General features: G+C 36.9%; 1 protein-coding gene across 1 annotated transcript in view; it reads left to right on the forward strand.

Annotated features, from left to right (window-relative positions):
- The window catches only part of Cstpp1 (centriolar satellite-associated tubulin polyglutamylase complex regulator 1), a 176,233-nt gene that overhangs the window by 25,799 nt on the left and 131,756 nt on the right, over positions 1-18,678 (forward strand). The window contains exon 2 of the mRNA XM_046457479.2: positions 9,783-9,885. Within this exon, the coding sequence (XP_046313435.1) occupies positions 9,783-9,885 (103 nt within the window). The remainder of the gene's footprint in view (positions 1-9,782; positions 9,886-18,678) is intronic.

Genomic DNA, 18,678 nt, shown 5'->3' on the forward strand with positions numbered 1-18,678 from the left:
CTGCCCCTTTGACCTTAGCAATTTCAATTAAATTTCTAAGTCTTCCTTTTTTCTGTCTATAAAATGGGGATAAAATGAAATCTCTAACTCATAGGATTGTTGTGAGGAGTAAATGAATTAATACTCATAAAAAGCTTAGATTAGTATCTTATTAAGTACATTAAGCTTAATAAATTTTTCTGTTATTATATTTATAGGTTTAACTACTATTAAGTAAACCTTGTAATGATCAAGAACATTATAGGAGAGAAGCCTCCCACATTTATATCAAGCATGCTTCTTAGGATATTGATCTTCAATGTGTGATTCATTTGTAACTTTTTTCTGGGACACAAAGTTAAAACTTGACTCACAGTTGTTTTATATTCAGACATGGTTAGTACTTTTAAAGAGAGACCTGATTTTGGGGTAATACCTTTTATTTTCCTCCCCTGCAAATTTTAAGTTTTTTTTTTTTTGTATAGTATTATACTCACTGTGTTAATTGTGAAGTCTTTTTTTAAAATATTTTTTTGGATGTAGATGGACACAATACCTTTATTTATTTTTATGTGGTGCTGAAGATGGAACCCAGTGCCTCACACGTGCAAGGCATATGCTCTACCACTGAGCCACAACCCCAGCCCCATTGTGAAGTCTTAATTTTGGTAAGGGACCTGGTTAGCTTAATCTAAACATAACACCTGAAGAAAATATAGGCTAATAGGTTTATACATGTGGAGGACACCTTTTGACCAGGACACAAATTATATACAAAAAGCCAAAGATAAATACTTTTGGCTGTGTAGACATTGAAAATTTCTATGCATGAAAGACACTACAAGCAAATTAAAAGAAAAGTCATAATGTGTATGTTTATATGACTTATACAGAATTGGAAAAGTCTACAAATCAAGAAGAAGAAAAAATAACCAGAGGGGAAGATTGGCAAAGGATACTAATAAATTATACACAGAAGAAGAAATACAAAAAAATATGAAAATATGCAATTTAGTTTTCATGTAATCAAGAAAACTAAAATTAGGGCCAGGTATGGTGGCCCACATGTGTAATCACAGCAACTCAGGAGGCTGAGGCAGAAGGATCACAAGTTCATGGCCAGCCTCAGCAACTTATTGAGGCCCTGTCTAAAAATAAATAAGTTAAAAAGGGCTGAGAATGTAGGTCAGTGGGAAAGCACCTCTGGATTCAATCCTTAGTTCCAATGAATAACTAAATAAATAAACTAAATTAAAATGATGGAAGCATTTTTTAATATTTATATATATTTAGTTGTAGTTGGAAACAATACCTTTATTTTATTTATTTTTATGTGATGGTGAGGCTCCAACCCAGCGCCTCGCACATGCTAGGCGAGCACTCTCCCGCTGAGTCACAGCCCCGGCCCCAACAGAAGCATTTTTATAACTATTAAATTGGCAAAATTACAAAACCTTAGATCAAGGACAATGAAAACAGTTACTCTGATGGCTGATAGGAGTGTAAATTGTAATAACCACTTTGTAAAAGCAATTGCCCATATCTAGTAAATGTGAAGATGTGTGCATCTTATGAAGTGCCAATTCTATTTTGAGGAAGAACTCTTGCACATATGCACAGGCAAAAATGAAACATGTCCAAGAATATTTAACAAGGCTGAGGTCATAGCTCAATGATAGAGTTCTTGCCTAGCATGCAGGAGGCCTTGAGTTCCATCCTCGGAACTACAATTAAAAAGAATGTTCAACATGGTACAGTTTGTTACAATCAAAACCTGGAAACAACCTAAATATTTGTTAATAGGAAAATATCTACCTTTGGGAAGTATCAAAAGGGTGAGCTGGTTTCATATTGTTTTATAAAAGAACTCCAGACATTTTTGAGTGAAAAAAAGCACGATGCAGAAAAGTATGGGTCATTTACTTAAAACAACTTTAAACAAGAACAAAAGCTTATGGGCTGGGGATGTGGCTCAAGTGGTAGTGCGCTTGCCTGGCATGCGTAGGGCACTGGGTTCGATCCTCAGCACCACATTAAAAAAAAAATGAAGTAAAGATATTGTGTCCACCTAAAATTAAGAAATAAATATTAAAAAAGCTTATAAGCTATGTATTTCTATATATTTGAAAGTATGCATCTTACTGATAACAGTTGTTATCTATGGGAACTGGAATTGGTCTTTAGCCTTTTCTGTATCATTTGGACTTTTAAACATAATTACATGTGTAATTACAAATCAATATTTGTCCCAGGTGTGGAGGGCATACCTGTAATCCCAGGAGGAGGCTGAGGTAGGAGGATACCAAATTTGAGGGCAGCCTGAGCAAATTAGTGAGACCTTTTTTCTAAAATAAAAAGGGTTAGGGATGTAGCTCTGATAGAGCCCCCCGGGCCCTGAGTTCAATACCCACTAACACACACACACAAAAGAAAAAGAAAAAAGAAAATTTTGTTATAATGTAACAATCTAGACAATACTTTGTCAGATTTACCAATTTAAGGTTTTTTAATCTTCACAGAAAAAGTCCGTAATTTCTAGATAATACATGTAAGATGAGACACATTGTAGGATTTTGTATGTTTCTTGTTTTGTTTTGCTTTTATTTTTGGATTTGAGAGGTGGTGAGTTTTAGTAGAAGGGCACTGACTTTGGAATCAAGTCTAAGTTTGAATCCTTCCTCAGTAATTTGGGCAGGAGTTCCTTAACCTCTCTGAGCTTCAAAAAAGCTATTACATACCTCATTGAGTTGTTTAAGAGCTAAATGTGCTTATTTTTCTGATTTCCTCATCCCCTTTGGTTAAGGGAAATTGGCTAGTGTGGTCTAAGATCAAAGGTGGTCTTGTATGGATGATAAAATGTTTCACCAGAATGTACTTGTCTTGGACCTGGACATACTATACTGGTAAAGATGGAGGAGGTCTAGTAACTTTTTAAACTATTATACTATCTGTACCACGCAAGACCAAATACTGTATTATGTTAGTGATTTATAAATTATATTGAACTTGAAGCATCTAAGCAGTTTACCTGGCATATTTTGGTTCATAGGCTTATTTTTATTATATTAGAGAACAGTTTTAATTTAGCTCAACATACACTCATTTGTGCCAGCCAACGTCTGAATCTCAAGAGGCCTCAGAGACCAAAATGTGTCTCAGAAAGATTCTGATGCCAGGCTCAGTGGTACATGCCTGTAATCCCTGTGACTCTGGAGGCTGATATAGGAGGATGGAAAGTTCTAGGCCAGCCTCAGCAATTTAGTGAGATCCTGTCTCAAAATGAAGAAGAGCTGGGAATGTAGCTCAGTCATAGAGCACCCCTGGGTTTGATACCCAGTATCACCAAAAACAAACAAACAAACAAACAAACAACAACAACAACAAAATCCAAAAGCAAAACGCAGGTAAGGGAAAAAGTCACATTTAAAGTTAAAGTTGAATATATGTATATACTCTGATTTTCATTCACACTGCTATTGCCCTTATATCTGTTAATATCACATCTAGGAACTCATGAATATTTTTCCACTGAGACTTGTTTATTCTAGCATTGAGACTCTATTTAAATAATAATTTAAAATATAAAAGGGGTGTAACTAATGTTGCATGTGGAAATTCTAGATCCCTCAAGCAAAATTTTCCAAATGGGACCCTTTATTTAATTGCGAAATAAACAGCTTACACTTTGATGGTATTTATGCTTGGGAAGAGAGTAAAAGGAAATAGTTTTGGACTTTCCCCATATAAATTAGGGCCTCCTGAATAATTAGCAGTTAATAAGTGAATGCTTCCCACAAGTTTAAAAGCTATAGCTAAAATGTGCATGTGATTGTGTATATGTCATTATAGGCATAGGATTATACATAGTCCAAATATAACCTGGAAATAGTATTGGTTGGATGAATAGAACTTTAAGTAGTTGGGTAGGGGGCTAATATTTATTGAGCACTTACTATGTGCCAAGTACTATGCTAGGATTGTTATTGTAGATAATTTAATCCTCACTACGATCTTTAGTGGTAGGTATTATTATTGCCTCAACTTCACAGAAAGGGCAGAGAGATTGGGTAGCTAGCATAAAGTTACACAGTAAGTGCTGAGCTAGAAATTAAATACAGGTGAGGGCCCATGTTCTTAACCATTGCAATAAATTACTATGCTGTTTTAATCTGTAGTCAGTAAATAGCAATAATACAATCATTAATATGTTACTTTTTGTGTATATAAAATGGTTTCTTTTTTATGTATTTTTTAATTGTGGATGGAGACAATACATATATGTGTGTGTGTGTGTATATATATATGTATATATATATATATATATATATATATATATATATATATATATACACACACATTTCTTTTTTTTTTTTTAATGTGGTGCTGAGAATCGAACCCAGTGCCTCACACATGCTAGGCAAGTGCTCTACCACTGAGCTACAACTCCAGCCCTATAAGATGTTTTCTAAGGCACTAGTTTATTGTCAAACATAATCTTGGTATTATAACCCTTTTAAAGCAGGAGTGACTGTGATATAAAGAGATTAAATGATCAGCATAGGGGACATCAACAGAACCCAGAAGTTTCTTATCTACAGTTACCTTCTTTTGCTTGATTCATATAAGGATCATAGTGTTTCTTTACATTTCCCTTAGGTTTTTTTCAGTGTAGTCTGATGAACCTATAAAATGCTTATCTCAGACAGTGATGATATCTGAACAAGACATGTGCAGCTGGGTATTAGTGCGGATTTCAGCGCCTCATTGGTACATCTTGGAAGATTTAACCATGATCTTGTGGAAGTCGAGGTGAAGCTGAAGAGGAAAAGCCTATCTTGAATGGTTTTCCTTTTTCCAATAGGGCAGCTAAGGTGGGCCAGGTATCTTTGCCCTCCAGGGGTGCAGGTGTGCTGTTTTGATTCTTTAATCATTCACATAAATTAAAGCCTATTCCTTTGCATTTAAAAAAATAATATAAAATGACACTCTCCATGTTTTATTGCCAGGCAAGAGCTTTGAACTTCTGTCTCATTGAAGTTTGATAAACTGTAAGGATTTTCCAGGGCTGGGTGGTACACTTAACCACAGAGGGAATATTTGGCTGATAAGAACTGCAGGTGAAAGAAACCACCAAGGAGCAGCAATTAGAGAGCGCTTCACACTTGGCTGTTGGCTGGTGTGAAATTCTCATGGAAAGGAGCCTTTCCCTACCTTTGCAGCTCATAGCTCCTTCTCTTCACCACCCACAGCTTAATAAAGCACCAGGACTTCCTGTTTCCACTTTGTGAACTGGGAATGGGTGGGGTGAATACTTTGTGGTGGGGTGGTTCTTTGTAAAAAACTTGAAATTTGGGGACAAGTTCTAACTTCATACAAATGGTATGCAGGTGGGGACAGGACAGAAATACATGCACGTGCACATGCATATATACACATGCATAAATTCACACAGACACAAAAAGACCGTGTATCTCAGATGATTTTATTGTTACCGTACATACCTGTCTTTGTGCTGTTTGTAAAATGAAGATAATTTTTGCTTCCCTCATGGGATTATAACTTGTTAATGATGAGGCAGTGTATTAGAGCACAGATTCTTGTTATCAGACAAGCCTTGGTTTAAATCTTGGCCCCTCTGCTTGCTTTGTAATCTTGAGCCAATTAATTCTTTAAGTCTCAGTTCTCCCATTTGTAAAGTAAAAATGCCTATCATATGATTGTTTTGAAAATTAAATAATGTGTATAAAACATTCAGCACATTTTCTGGCCCATTATTCAATAAGTTGCACAGGGGCTCAAAAAAAGCAGCTGTTATTGTAATATTAAAGTAAATGTCTGATTGGCAAATAAATGTGAAATGGGTATAGTCCTTTATTTTTCTTTCTTTTCTCTCTTTTTTTTAGTGTAATCTATTTTCCAAAAAATACCTCCTTTTTAAATTTCTGGGATGACAAAAGTGCTTTGATTCTAACTGCTCTAAAACATTTCCTATGTAAAGGGCTTTCACACTAACTTTTAGTCCCTGGAGCAAGGGAGGAGAAGCAGCAGGATTTGCTTCTAAGTGGATCTCTTTCATTTCTACCATCAAAAAGAAAAAAAAAAAATCCTGTACTAGCCTTAGGTAGAGGTAAGTCATAAAAAGGCCATGTTGCCCAAGGAAGGAATTTTTTTTTTTTTGTCAGATCAGGGTAAGTGGGTAGAGGAAGGAAGGGGCGCACAGAGGTGAAAATACAGGTGATTTTACTGTTTGGCCATGTTTTCTTCCCAGTTTAATGTTTACTTAGTTATAATGATTGGTATTTTGAAAATAATTATTGCCACGTTTGTCTCACAGCTTCATTTTCAGATTTGGCGCTTTTTTCTTTTTTACTGTTTTCTTTTCTTAGTGCTTGGGATGGAACCAGGGCCTAATTCGTGCTAGTGCATGCCCCGCCACCGACTACACCCCCAGCTCCCAGTTTTGGCCTTTTTGTAGTTGTTGTTGCTATGTTTTTGCAGTACTGGGGATCGAACCCAGGGCCTCCCCAATGTTAGGTAAGTTCTCTCCACGTGGCTCTGTCTCCATCCCTTTAGGCCATTTCTTAAAGAAACAGTTTTCCTGTTGGATGAATTGAGTCCATGAAGCTCTGGTTTTGTTTTGTTTTGACATCCTTTTATTGGGGGAAGGGCAATTTGCAGTGGTTGATAGTTGTTAGTTTGAGGAAGTACTTCATACAGGTAAGACAGACAACTCATGGAAAATGTGACCATGTTGCTTTTCTGGACTTCAGGCTGGTGCAAACATGGTGAAACCTTGGGTCACTATTGTCAGATGAAGAAGGCTTGGTGGATTTGTTTTATGAACTTCACTAGACTATCAGGACTTCAGAAATAGTATTTTGGGTTTTTTAAATTAATTTACAGTAGACTACATTTTGACATATTGTTCACAAATGGAGCACAACTTCTCATTCCTCCGGCTGTATATGGTACAGAGTCGCTCCAGTAATGTAATCATACATGTATATAGGGTAGTAATGTCTGTCTCATTCTACTGTCCTTCCCATCGTCACAGCCCCACCCCCTCCCCTCACTCCCCTCAACACAAACTAAAAAGTTCCTTCATTCTTCCCTATCCTTGCACCCCACTATGGATCAGTATCTGCTTATCAGAGAAAACATTCGGCTTTTGTTTTTTGGGGATTGGCTTATTTCACTTAGCATGATATTCTCTAGTTCCATCCATTTACCTGTAAATGCCATAATTTCATTCTTTTTAAAGGACAAGCAATATTCCACTGTGTATATGTACCACATTTTCTTTATCCATTCATCTGTTGAAGAGTATCTATTTTGAAGGGTATCATAGTTTAGTTATTGTAAATTGAGCTGCTATAAACATTGATGTGGCTGCATCACTGTGTATGCTGATTTGAAGTCTTCTGGGTATAAAATGAAGAGTAGGATAGCTGGATCAAATGGTGTATCCATTCCAAGTTTTCTGGGGTATCTCCATACTGCTTTCCATAGTGTTTTCACCAATTTGCAGTCCCACCAGCATTGTGTGAGTGTACCTTTTCCCCCACATCCTTGCCAACACTTATTGTTTCTTTCTTTTTTTGTGTGGTGCTGGGGGATTGAACCCAGGGCCTTGTGCATGCGAAGCAAGCACTCTACCAACTGAGCTATATCCCCAGTCCTCCTGTATTCTTGATAATTGCCATTCTGACTGCAGTGAGGTGAAATCTTGGAGTAGTTTTGATTTGCATTTCTCTAATAGCTAGAGATAATGAACATTTTTTCATGTTTGTTGATTGATTGTATTTCTTCTTCTGTGAAGTGTATGTTCAGTTTCTTAGCCCATGTATTGATTGTTTTGTGGGGGTTAAGTTTTTTGAGTTCTTTATATATCCTGGAGAGATTATTGTTCTATTTTAGATACATGTGGTAAAGATTTTTTTTCCCCACAGAAATAGTTTTTTGAAGCATACATTTTGGCAAATTTTAGGTAATCTTTCCATATTTTCCTGAGGAATGAAACTATACTTAAGCAAATATCAACCTTGGCAGTAACTTCTTAGAATTGCTTTTTGGCAGGATATTCATTACTTTTGGATTGGTCTTATTGCTCCAGAATAAAGTATTTTTCTAAATTTTTGGGTGATGGATGTGAACATGAATTGGAAGCTCTTTTGTAAAGTATGTCAGGATACAATTGTCATAACTAAAGATAAAATTCAGGGTAAGTAGAAGAAGCATTAGCTGAGCCCTGCTATATAGGAATCTCCAGCTTTTATTATTTTTTAGTAAATCCCAATAACCCTTTCTGATAGGCTTGCTCCCTGCTCCTCCTAGGTAATAATAATAAACTCAGGACTTTATGCATGCTACACAAATGTTCTACCACTAAGGTATAATCCTGGCCCTTCTGATGGACTTTTAAAAAAAAAAATAATTTGTTTTAGTTGTAGATGAACACAATACCTTTATTTTATTTATTTATTTTTATATGGCACTGAGGATCAAACCCAGTGCCTCACACATACTAGGCAAGTGCTCTACCACTGAGCTACGACCCCAGACCCTCTGATGGACTTTTAAGAAAATGTATCAAGTATGTAGTACGCATTAGGCACTGTGGTGTTTTACATACCTTATTTTATTTAATTTTTAAAACCCTATTTGGCAGGTGAGGTAGGATTATTATTCACATTTTACAAGGAGGAAATAGGCTTGGGGATAATTTGTTCAGTGTCACACAGCTGGGAAATGGTAGGGCTGAAAATGGAACTTGGGTCTCCCTGAACTCCAAAGCCCATGTTCTTAAGCAATGATTCTTAAGCTTCAGGGCACATAAGAAACACCAAAGGTATTTATTAATAATTACTGGGATCCAGTTAGAAGTTTATGATCCCTAAGTCTACAAATCTGCATTTTAATAGGGAATCTTAGTCAGATCAAGAGATTGATCTGATTGATTATACTTTGAGAAATAGATTGAAATTATATTGCTTTTTCACACTTGATATAGAAGAAAACAGGTGTAGATAAAGTAATTATCCCAGATTAAGTTATAAAAGACAGAGCCATGATTCAACCCAGATCTGATAATGACTTAATGAATCCCACTATTACATATAATGTAACAATAAAAAATAACCCAAGTCTGTCTAGCTGAAATATTCACATTCTGTATCACAAGCCCAGTGTTAACTGACACATTTCTCAGTCACAACAAATGTAGAAAATATGATATGTAATAAATTGAGCTACCCAGATTTCATGCTGTTGTTATTTACCAGTGTCGTAACTTACACCACAGTTTTGGAATTTCCATGGTCTTTAGCCTTTTTCGGTAACTTTTTTAAAATTAAAGAACTAAGTTTTCTTTACAGTCAGATCATCCTGGCTTCAGGAATGGAATTCCTAGAATAAGGTTTTGAACATGCAGAAGCAGAGGGAACTTGGTGGAAGAGGAATAAAGAAGAGAACTTCCCGGTGTATTTCTTAAGCGGTGCTAAAGCGCCTCAGCACTGAAAGAAGCGTCTTCCTCACTGAAAGAAGAATGAAAGGTTGATGCTGATACTAACCATGAGCCAGATGGCAGTAGCTTGTGTTCTTCACGTTTGTTCATCCCCTATTTGGTCCATTGAGATCATAGCTCAGTTAGGGCCAGCAAGTTTGCTCTGCCTATTCCAGTCCACTTCCTAGGGTAGAGCTCACCTTGATTGACTTGTAAGGCCTCCTACTGGAATTGGAAGAACGTTACTGATCTTTAAAAAATCTCTCTCATTTTCTCTTTCTCTCTTGCTTTTTGTTTGCAGCCCAGCGACATGTCCTCACGTACATGGAGGATGCAGTGTGTCAACTGCTAGAGAACAGGGAGGATATTAGCCAGTATGGCATTGCCAGGTTCTTCACTGAATAGTAAGTACATGAATGCTTTGCTAAAAGGGCGAACCCAAAAGAGGTACTTGGAAGCAGGCAGGATACATGAAGAATAGAGCAGAACAATGATGATTATGTAGTGGCAGTGAATGTTTAGTTCTGGAAGGTTGATTGAAGTCTGCCTGACATGTTTGGGAGCATGCCTTTCATGAAGCTAGTTTTGTCCAGTGATATGTTGTGAGGATGGTTATGACTATAGTAGTTAGTTAACAACTGCTTGTTTGATCTATTAAATCTGTTTCTTCAGGTTCCTCTTATAGTTTTTAACTTTCTCCTTTATTCATAATATTCACTGATTTCCTTTAGTTGGTGATCCTTTAGCCTCTCTTTTTCATGGCTTACTTTTGTCATGAAATTGATTAAAATGGTGTTCCTGGGCAGTTTTCTTTCTGTAGGATGTCATACAAATTACTTAATGATTTATGAGCATTTTTAGAGGGATACATCTTTCATAGATTATATTGTTTGAAGAGTCATGCTTCAGGGTGAAATATGCGTGGAGCTGGGTGCAGTGTTAGACACCTTAATACCAACGACTCAGAAGGCTGAGACAGGAGGATCACAAGTTTGGGGCCAGCCTCAGCAACTTAGTGAGACCCTCTTTCAAAATAAAATAAAAATGGCTGGGGATGTAGCTCAATGGTAGAGCATTCCTGGGTTCAGTCTCTCATACTGCAAATAAATAAATAAATAAATAGTACTGCAAATAAATAAAAATTATGACTGAGCTATGGAAAAGTAAAAATGGTTATTATGTTTAGAATATCACAGAACTGTTTTTAGGCTGAATGAGATAATCACTTTTTAAAAACACATTAATCTTAGACAGGCATGTTGGTGTACACCTATAATTCCAGCTACTTGGGAGGTAGAGACAAGAGATCTGAACTGAAGTTCAAGGCCAGCCTGGGCAACTTAGTGAGACCCTGTTTCTATTAAAATAAAAATTTTCAACAAGACTTGAAATGTAGCCCAGTGGTAGAACACTTGCCTAGCACATGCAAGTCCCTGGGTTTAATCCCCAACACCAAACAAACAAACTAATGAACAAAAAATTCTCTTAATCTTCATGAAAAGATATGCTAAAGAAATACAAAGTGTTAGCTGGGCTTGGTGGCTCACACCTGTAATGACAGTGGCTCGGGAAGCTGAGGCAGGAGAATTACAAGTTCAAGGCCAGACTCAGCAACCTAGAGAGGCTCTGTCTCAAAAAATTAAAAAAAGGGCCCGGGATGTGGCTCAGTAGTTAAGTGCCCTTGGGTTCAGTCCCTGGTACCAAAAAAACGAAATACAAACCATTATTTTTATGGCCAATATGCCATCATATATTTATATAATCTCTTGGATTCTCTTTCCTTTTTTTCCTGGCTTTTTGGGAACATTCTAAGACAGGAAGAATAACCTCTATAGGCTTCCTGTTAAGGTGAATTATGAACTGAAGTCTGTCTTCCTTTACCATAGATTTCCCCCCCCCCCACCGCCCCGCATCTATCCTCCAGGTTCTCATTGGGGATTAGACAGCTATTCTTTTTAAAATTAAAAGTTCTTAAATTTATTTAAAACTAAAGTCTATACTTGGGTTTCTGTTAGAAGAACACTTGTACTCTCCCTAGGTCTTTTTATTTTAGTTGTCAATGGACCTTTATTTTACTTATTTATATGCAGTGCTGAGAATTGAACCCAGTGCCTCACACATCAGGCAAGCGCTCTACCACTGAGCCACAACCCCAGCCCTTCTTTTGCTTTTTGTTTTTTGTTACTGTGGGTTGAACCCAGTGACACTCTATCACTGAGCTTGCCTCCAGACCTTTTTAATTTTTTGATGTTGAGACAAGGTCTTGCTAAGTTGCCCAGAGTTGCCTCAAATTTGGTAATCTTCCTGCCTCAGCCTCCAGAATAATGAACTGGAGCTCTAATGGATTTGAATTTTAAGTTCTTGGGAAAGCAAACTTTCTGGGCAGAGGGCTAGCTGCTTCTCCCAGCCTTCTAAAGGAGGATGAAGTACAGAAAGGAATCTTGTTCTCATGGTGTGGACTGAAGCAAGTGAGGTGGGCAGCGAATAAAGGCTAAGATTGAATAGCCTTGCTTGCTTTTACAGAACTGACAAGCCAGGGGTCAAGTTTCTAGGCCATTTAATCTGTACCAGCACTCAGGAGGCTCCTTGCCAAGTGAAATATGACTCTTCTGGGGGTAAGGCTTCTTCCTGGCCTTTTCTTCATTTAACCACCCTACCCCACCTCCTTTATAAGTCTTTTCTCTTGTGGTTCCTTAACGGTTGGCATCGTTTCTTCTTCATCTCTGTTTGCCTACTACTTGGTGTGGTGTATAACATGTAATAAATGTTAGGTAAATATTTCTTGCTCTAACTGTATCTACATTTTAAGCTATAACATGTTTTCTATTCTTTTTCTTGATCTTATTATAATGAGGACTATTTTTCTTGTTTGTTTGTTTTTTCCCCTCTCTGTTGTTAATTTTAGGGAGTAGAACACTGTATTCTGCTCTTTAGGAAGCTGTGACTAGCACTGCAAGTGAACCCCACTGGTCTATGTAACTGATACTGAACTCTAGAGAACTAGTAGTGAGATTTATAGCTGTTTTAGAATGCTGTTAACTATAGATAGCTTTTCATCTGCCAATATACTACTGAAAAATTTTTAAAGATTTTTTACACTACTGAGAGAAATCTAGTTGCCAAGTAAGCTGTTTCTGGTTCCCAGGAAACTAAAAATTACATAATGTATGTGAGTGGCACATACCTGACACTTCTATAACTCTAAGACATCAGATTGGCCTGAGGTTAAGTTATTTTGAGAAGTGAAAGGCATGCCAGCATCAAAGCTACAAAGACATTTTTTTCCCCCTGTACCGGGGATTGAACCCAGCAGTGCTTAAGCACTAAACCACATCCCCAGCCCTTTTTCTATTTTATTTTGAGACAGGGTCTCACTAAGTTGCTTAGTGCCTTGCTAAGTTGCTGAGGCTGCCTCAGCCTCCCAAGCCACTGGGGTTGTAGGCATGTGCCACTGTGCCTGACCAAAGACATTTTTTTTTTTAATACTAAAAAGTTCTAGCTATATGACAGAATGGTAAGCAAGGGATCCTGATTGTTAGAAGCTCCTGATTTTACTTTTGACTGTAAAGATTTAGCTAGTGAAAATCCTTCTGTTTCAGGCCCCCAGTTTGTATTGATTCATAGGAGAAAGTTGAGCTCCTTATTCCTATAAATTCTCTCTCTGCGCCCTTAGGCACATTTCTGAAAACTGGCTTCAGTTGCCTCATCTATGAAAGAGTTTTAATAAAGCTTTACATGCTTATATTAATAATATAATAATTACATGTTATAATGGGCAGTTTTTATTAAATTCATGCTATGTCTCATCCACTACAATTCTTTGAGGTATTGGTACAATTATTATTTCTATTTCATTGATAAGGAAACTGAGACTCCTCGATGTAATGCTTTAAAGAGCTTCTTCAAGTTCACAAGCTAATAAGTGTCAGAGTTAGGAGTTTGCCTGCAAATTCCACTGTTGTCCACTGCCTTCACATCATTTTAGTGCCTCATGTTGCTGGAGGCCTACCCTGATAAATTTGAGATCTCTGCTAGATATGATTTCTGCAATTCTTGAATTTTCCCTATGAATGATACTCTGTAAACTTATCTTATATCCTTGTCCAGTGACGTCAATTCATTACCATTTATATATTTAGTATTGGCCTTTTGGGGGATACAGTTGGACCTATCTCTAAATAGCAGGAAGCTTGACTTTAAAAAAAAATATGTTAACTGTACACTTCTTGCAGTTTCAAGTTCATGCCTTTTCATACATTTAATGATGGGTGATTTAACCTTTAAACAATGGCAGAGTTATTCCTTGAAGTTGTTTTTGGAGGGTTTTTATGTTGATTTTCTTTTTTTTAAAAAAAAAGTTTTTTTTGTAGTTGTAGATTGACAGAATGCCTTTATTTTATTTGTTTATTTTTACGTAGTGCTGAGGATCGAATCCAGTGCCTCATGCCAGCTAGGCAAGTGCTCTGCCTCTAAGCTGCAGCCCCAGCCTTGTTGATTTTCTTCTTTAAAGTGCTTGCCCTCTCACCTTTGCTGTTATCCCTTGGTTGTTTGTGTTTTCAAACAAGTTCATGATTATTCCAGCAAATATGGATGAAATGTAAAACACAAGGGGCTGAGCAGCACTATGTGTATGTCTGCAAGACAGTTAGGTCTGCAGGTCAGATTCCTCTGGACACTCTTGAGAGAAGGGTTAGTACATATAATTCCAGAGGATTTTCTTTTATGTTATATGTAACCTCTACTTCTGAGTTCTGTCCTTCAACCAGGGGAAGGTAAAAGAAATTAACATTTAGAGGTGCTACTCTAAGAATAGACCAAGTCAGTGCTGGGTCAGGCCCTCTGAAGGAGTGCATCCAAGAAAATGAGGCTGGAGTGGCTGTGACTTAGAGACCACAGCAGAGTACGACCAGGTTCTTGTGGCTTTTTAAGACATTGGAAAATAATGATGGGAGAAAAACAGGCTGAAATCTGAGAATTCCTATCAGAATTGGGAACCATTCTTCACAGGCTAAATTGATAGTTATAACCCTGTGGCATCAGGGAGCTTGACTTCCACATACTAATATAGAAAAGAGTGATTACTCTGTGGTCTTGGTCAGTGGGCCCAGGAGGGCTCTTTCTTATGATCAAATTATCTTGTTTTTGTTTTTGTTTTTTTAAATGATGGATTTTAGTTTCTTGGTGAAAGTTTGATGATGACTGTTGCAAGGAAAAGAAGTACACAGATTACCTTCATTGATGGAGGTTTATTTTAAGGATGAAAACACAGACAGCTGGGTGTGGTAGCTCATGCCTGTAATCCCAGCAACTCCAGAGGCTGAGGTAGGGGGGTTGCAAGTTTGAAACCAGCTTTCACAACTTAGTGAAGCCCTAAGCAACTTAGTGAGACCCTGTATCAAAATAAAGAATAAAAAGTACTGGGGATGTGGCTTAGTGGTAAAGTGACCCTAGGTTAAAGCCTCAGTACCAAACCAAATCAAACAAACAAACAAAAAGATAGAATTCATTCAGTAATTAGTTTTCGAGCACCTACTATGTGCCTATTTGTACTAGGCAATGGAAGAATCAGGGAACAAGACAAATACGCTATATGCCCTCATGGACCTAGTGTTTTAATGAAAGATAGTTAATAAACAAGCAAACGATGATGATGAGAATAGTTGTGATAATAAATACTATGTGTAAGGCACTGTTCTAAGAATATAATGTAGATTGTCTCATTTAATGTTCAAAAAACTATGAGATAGATTATTAGTGGTATCCACATTTTACACATTTAGAAATTCAGGCACATAGAAGTAATATTCTTAAGATTACAAGATGACAACTGTAACATAAAATACAACAAGAAAATAACCAGGGCAATGTGATTTATAGAATGGCCAGAATAGATGATATTTGGATGCTCATCCCATCAGAAAGTCAGTGACTTAGCTCAGAGGACCACTCTCTTTCTCTTTGTTTACCTCAATTACCTAGGCTGACTGTATCAAAAAGAGATAATTTGATGGACTTTATTTGTTGCTGTTCAAAATGGAGAACCATTAATGATCAGTGTTCCTAAAAAAGCTACTTAATAGATTACTCATCTCCCTCATGCCTTGCTGTCTACCATGTGGAATAAATATGGAGATGAAAAACTTTATTTAAATAAATTGTTTTTAGAAAAGGAACATTGATTTCATTCTGAGACATAGTAATTATCAGATTTTTTTTTCTTTTTAAATTTTTTAGTTGTTGGTGCACACAATATCTTTCATTTTTATGTGGTGCTGAAGATTGAACCCAGTGCTAGGTGAGCACTCCATCACTGAGCCACAACCCCAGCCCAATTATCAGAATTTAATTGGAAAGTTGAATTCTTTTTTGGTATATACTATTGCAGTAAAAAGCTTCAGCATGAAATTCCCTCTTTATTGCTTTAATGAGAATAAATCTATGAAATATGAACTTCATTAATTCACTCTGGAGAAAAGAGATTACATTATTCTTAAATCACTTAAATTTTAACTCTAGTGAAAACAGTTCATGATTATAAAATATGGATTGTTTCTTCTTTTTTGAAAACAAGTCTTCTAAGCCCTATGAGAGATGATCCACTTCTCCCCTACATAATCTAGAACAATCGGGGTGTAAACTTTCAGTTCTAAAGTTGGCAGATTTTTTTTAGGATCATCCACCATCTAACATTTAAGTAATATTTTGAGTTCTTCTGGTGTCCATGGTAATGAAGGAGCAGAGAATTGGGGCATCAAGAAACAGAGCAAACCAGGACTTCACCAATTTCCAGGATTGGAATTTTGACTGAGGAATGGACTTGAGACTTCTCTGGGCCATTTCTGCTCCATGTTTTCCCTATTTATTGTTGTTAAATTGAGCCAAAATGTGGTGTGGTGAAATAATGGTGACTAATCCTATTATAGACTTCTTCAAAAGGGGTAGTGCTTCTCCCTGCAGCCTGCCCCCTCCTGCCTTTTTTCCATAGTTCAGTTCTTAGCTGGAGTTGACACATTGTAACAAAAAAAATTTGCCCATTTCTCATTGTCAGCATCTGGATTCTCACACACAGGGAATTGCCAGGAAGAGATTTTGCCTTCAGTTAAAGCAATCCTGTCCTCAGTGTTACTGGCCCAGACATTTCTGTTAAGCCATCAATTTGTGAAATTTGTAGAGAATTCTGGTTCTTTTTTATTTAGCAGAGATACATTAGAGCAGAAGGACTCCAGGGAACCATAGCAGTGAGTTAAGGGTCACCAAAATCTATATTGACAATGAAAAGTACAGGGTCATTGAGGATACATGGAACTGCTATTTGTGTAGAATCCATCTTTCTTTTTCAGTTCCTTCGTGTTATGGTTACAGGAAACCATCCAGCAGCACTTGACCTGGTAACTGAGGAAGCGATTTCACAGTCCACTGGTCCCGTGATTCATTCAGAAGTCAGAGTTAAAGGTTACAGAAGTAATAATTGGGCCTAGAATCTCCCTGTCAGGAAAGACCCTACTTCCCCAGCCCTCCTTTCTCCAAGTTAAGAGAAACTTAGCTGTTGTGAAACCATTCAATAAGAGGAAATGAAGGAACTCTATCCATCCTTGGCCAAAGTATTCTTAAGACCCAGTAATAATATTTCTGTTTTCATGGGAGCTGCTCTTGCAGCTAGCTAATATAAAACTCATGTATAATTCTTCACCCTCAAATATCTCTCTTTGGAGAACTAATTTGATTTATTTTAATCTATAAATAATATAAAAGATCTTTAGTTGGCCACACCCTGATATGCCTTGTCATCTACCACTCTGATAATTCTTTCAGTGTTCCTCTAGCAATCAAGTAGACAACCACAAGTGTGAATTCAAATTCTGCTTTGTTATTAGTAATGTAAAATAGCTCATCAGAAGTTAAGATGCTGATTTCATCAATAATATAGCAATTTAAATTTTTTGTGCTTTTAATTTCTTCCAATATTTGTTCAGAATTCTTGAAGATCTGTGGTGCTGGTGGCATAGACCTGGCACAAGAACAGGAAAAAGTGACATGATTTGGCACCTTAACCAGAGGTCTTTAATGAACTAGGATGGGGTGGAGGGAATAGAGGAGAAAGAGGAAGGGCAGTTAGAATTTTGGCAGCCATGCCAAGATTTTTTCTTCTCTTAAAAAAAAGTGCAGTGAAAGAAATGAGGTTTACCTCTGCCATTATGATTTGCTAAGATGTTTGTCTATTTCTTGGCTTCCAGCACCATGGCAGATACATCTTTGAAGTCAATGACTTACCCACAAAACAAATTGTTTCTCAGGTTCCTTCAAGGGGTGTCATATCCAACTAATTTCCTGTCTGAGGCCAGAAGATTGCTTTTTTCAACTATCAGATGCCATGCTGACTAGCGCAGTGGAACACATCTTATCAGAACATGTCATGAGCATGTAAATTTATTATAGAACAGATGGGTTCCAATTTTGCTGACTTCTGAGGCTATAACAATAGAAAATATCATGATGAAAGCAGTTTGGGTAAAACATCATTTCTTGGGTGACCATAAAAACACCCTTGAATTCATTCCTTTTTCATTGACAATGAATATCAACAATAAATGTCTTTGTTAATGTCCTTGCATTATAATTTTCCAGGTCTAGATCAATGCTAGGGATGATATAACCTATCTCAAAGGATAGTTATGCAAATCAGATGAAATGACATGAATTAAGTATTTGGTTCTATATAATTCATTTGCATTATGTGTCATTCCTTTTTAATTTAGCTTTAGTTTTCTGGAATTTTTTCATCTCTTACTTGGTGAATCTCTAGGAAAATGATAGTTTTCTCTCTCTTTAAATTGTCTCAGAGTTGAAGATCTTGAAGACTTTTTAGTCTCTCTTGTTTTCTGTAACACTTATTACTTACCCGGCATTTTGAGTCTTCTTCGTAGATTGATGACCTCCTCCTGCATGTTTATTAGCTATTTTATCTTGACCACTTTACTTTTCATTTAGTTCATTCAGAGAATAACTTAACAAACTTTTGCCTTTTCTTCTTCAGCTATAAGCCATTTCCTCTCCTCCCATCTGTACTTCCTTTCCCTGACTCCTAAATTAGAAAGGTGTAACAGGAGACCTGGGTCAGTCAAGTCTATCCACCTTGCATCGTTCCTACTCTTCCATCTAGCCAGGACAATGATGGCTCAGGGTAATGAAAAACAGAC

Source organism: Marmota monax, unplaced genomic scaffold (assembly GCF_021218885.2).
Source record: "Marmota monax isolate L192 unplaced genomic scaffold, Marmota_monax_Labrador192_F-V1.1 WCK01_AAM20220418_F8-fsc00047, whole genome shotgun sequence".
NCBI classification, from domain to species: Eukaryota; Metazoa; Chordata; class Mammalia; order Rodentia; family Sciuridae; genus Marmota; species Marmota monax.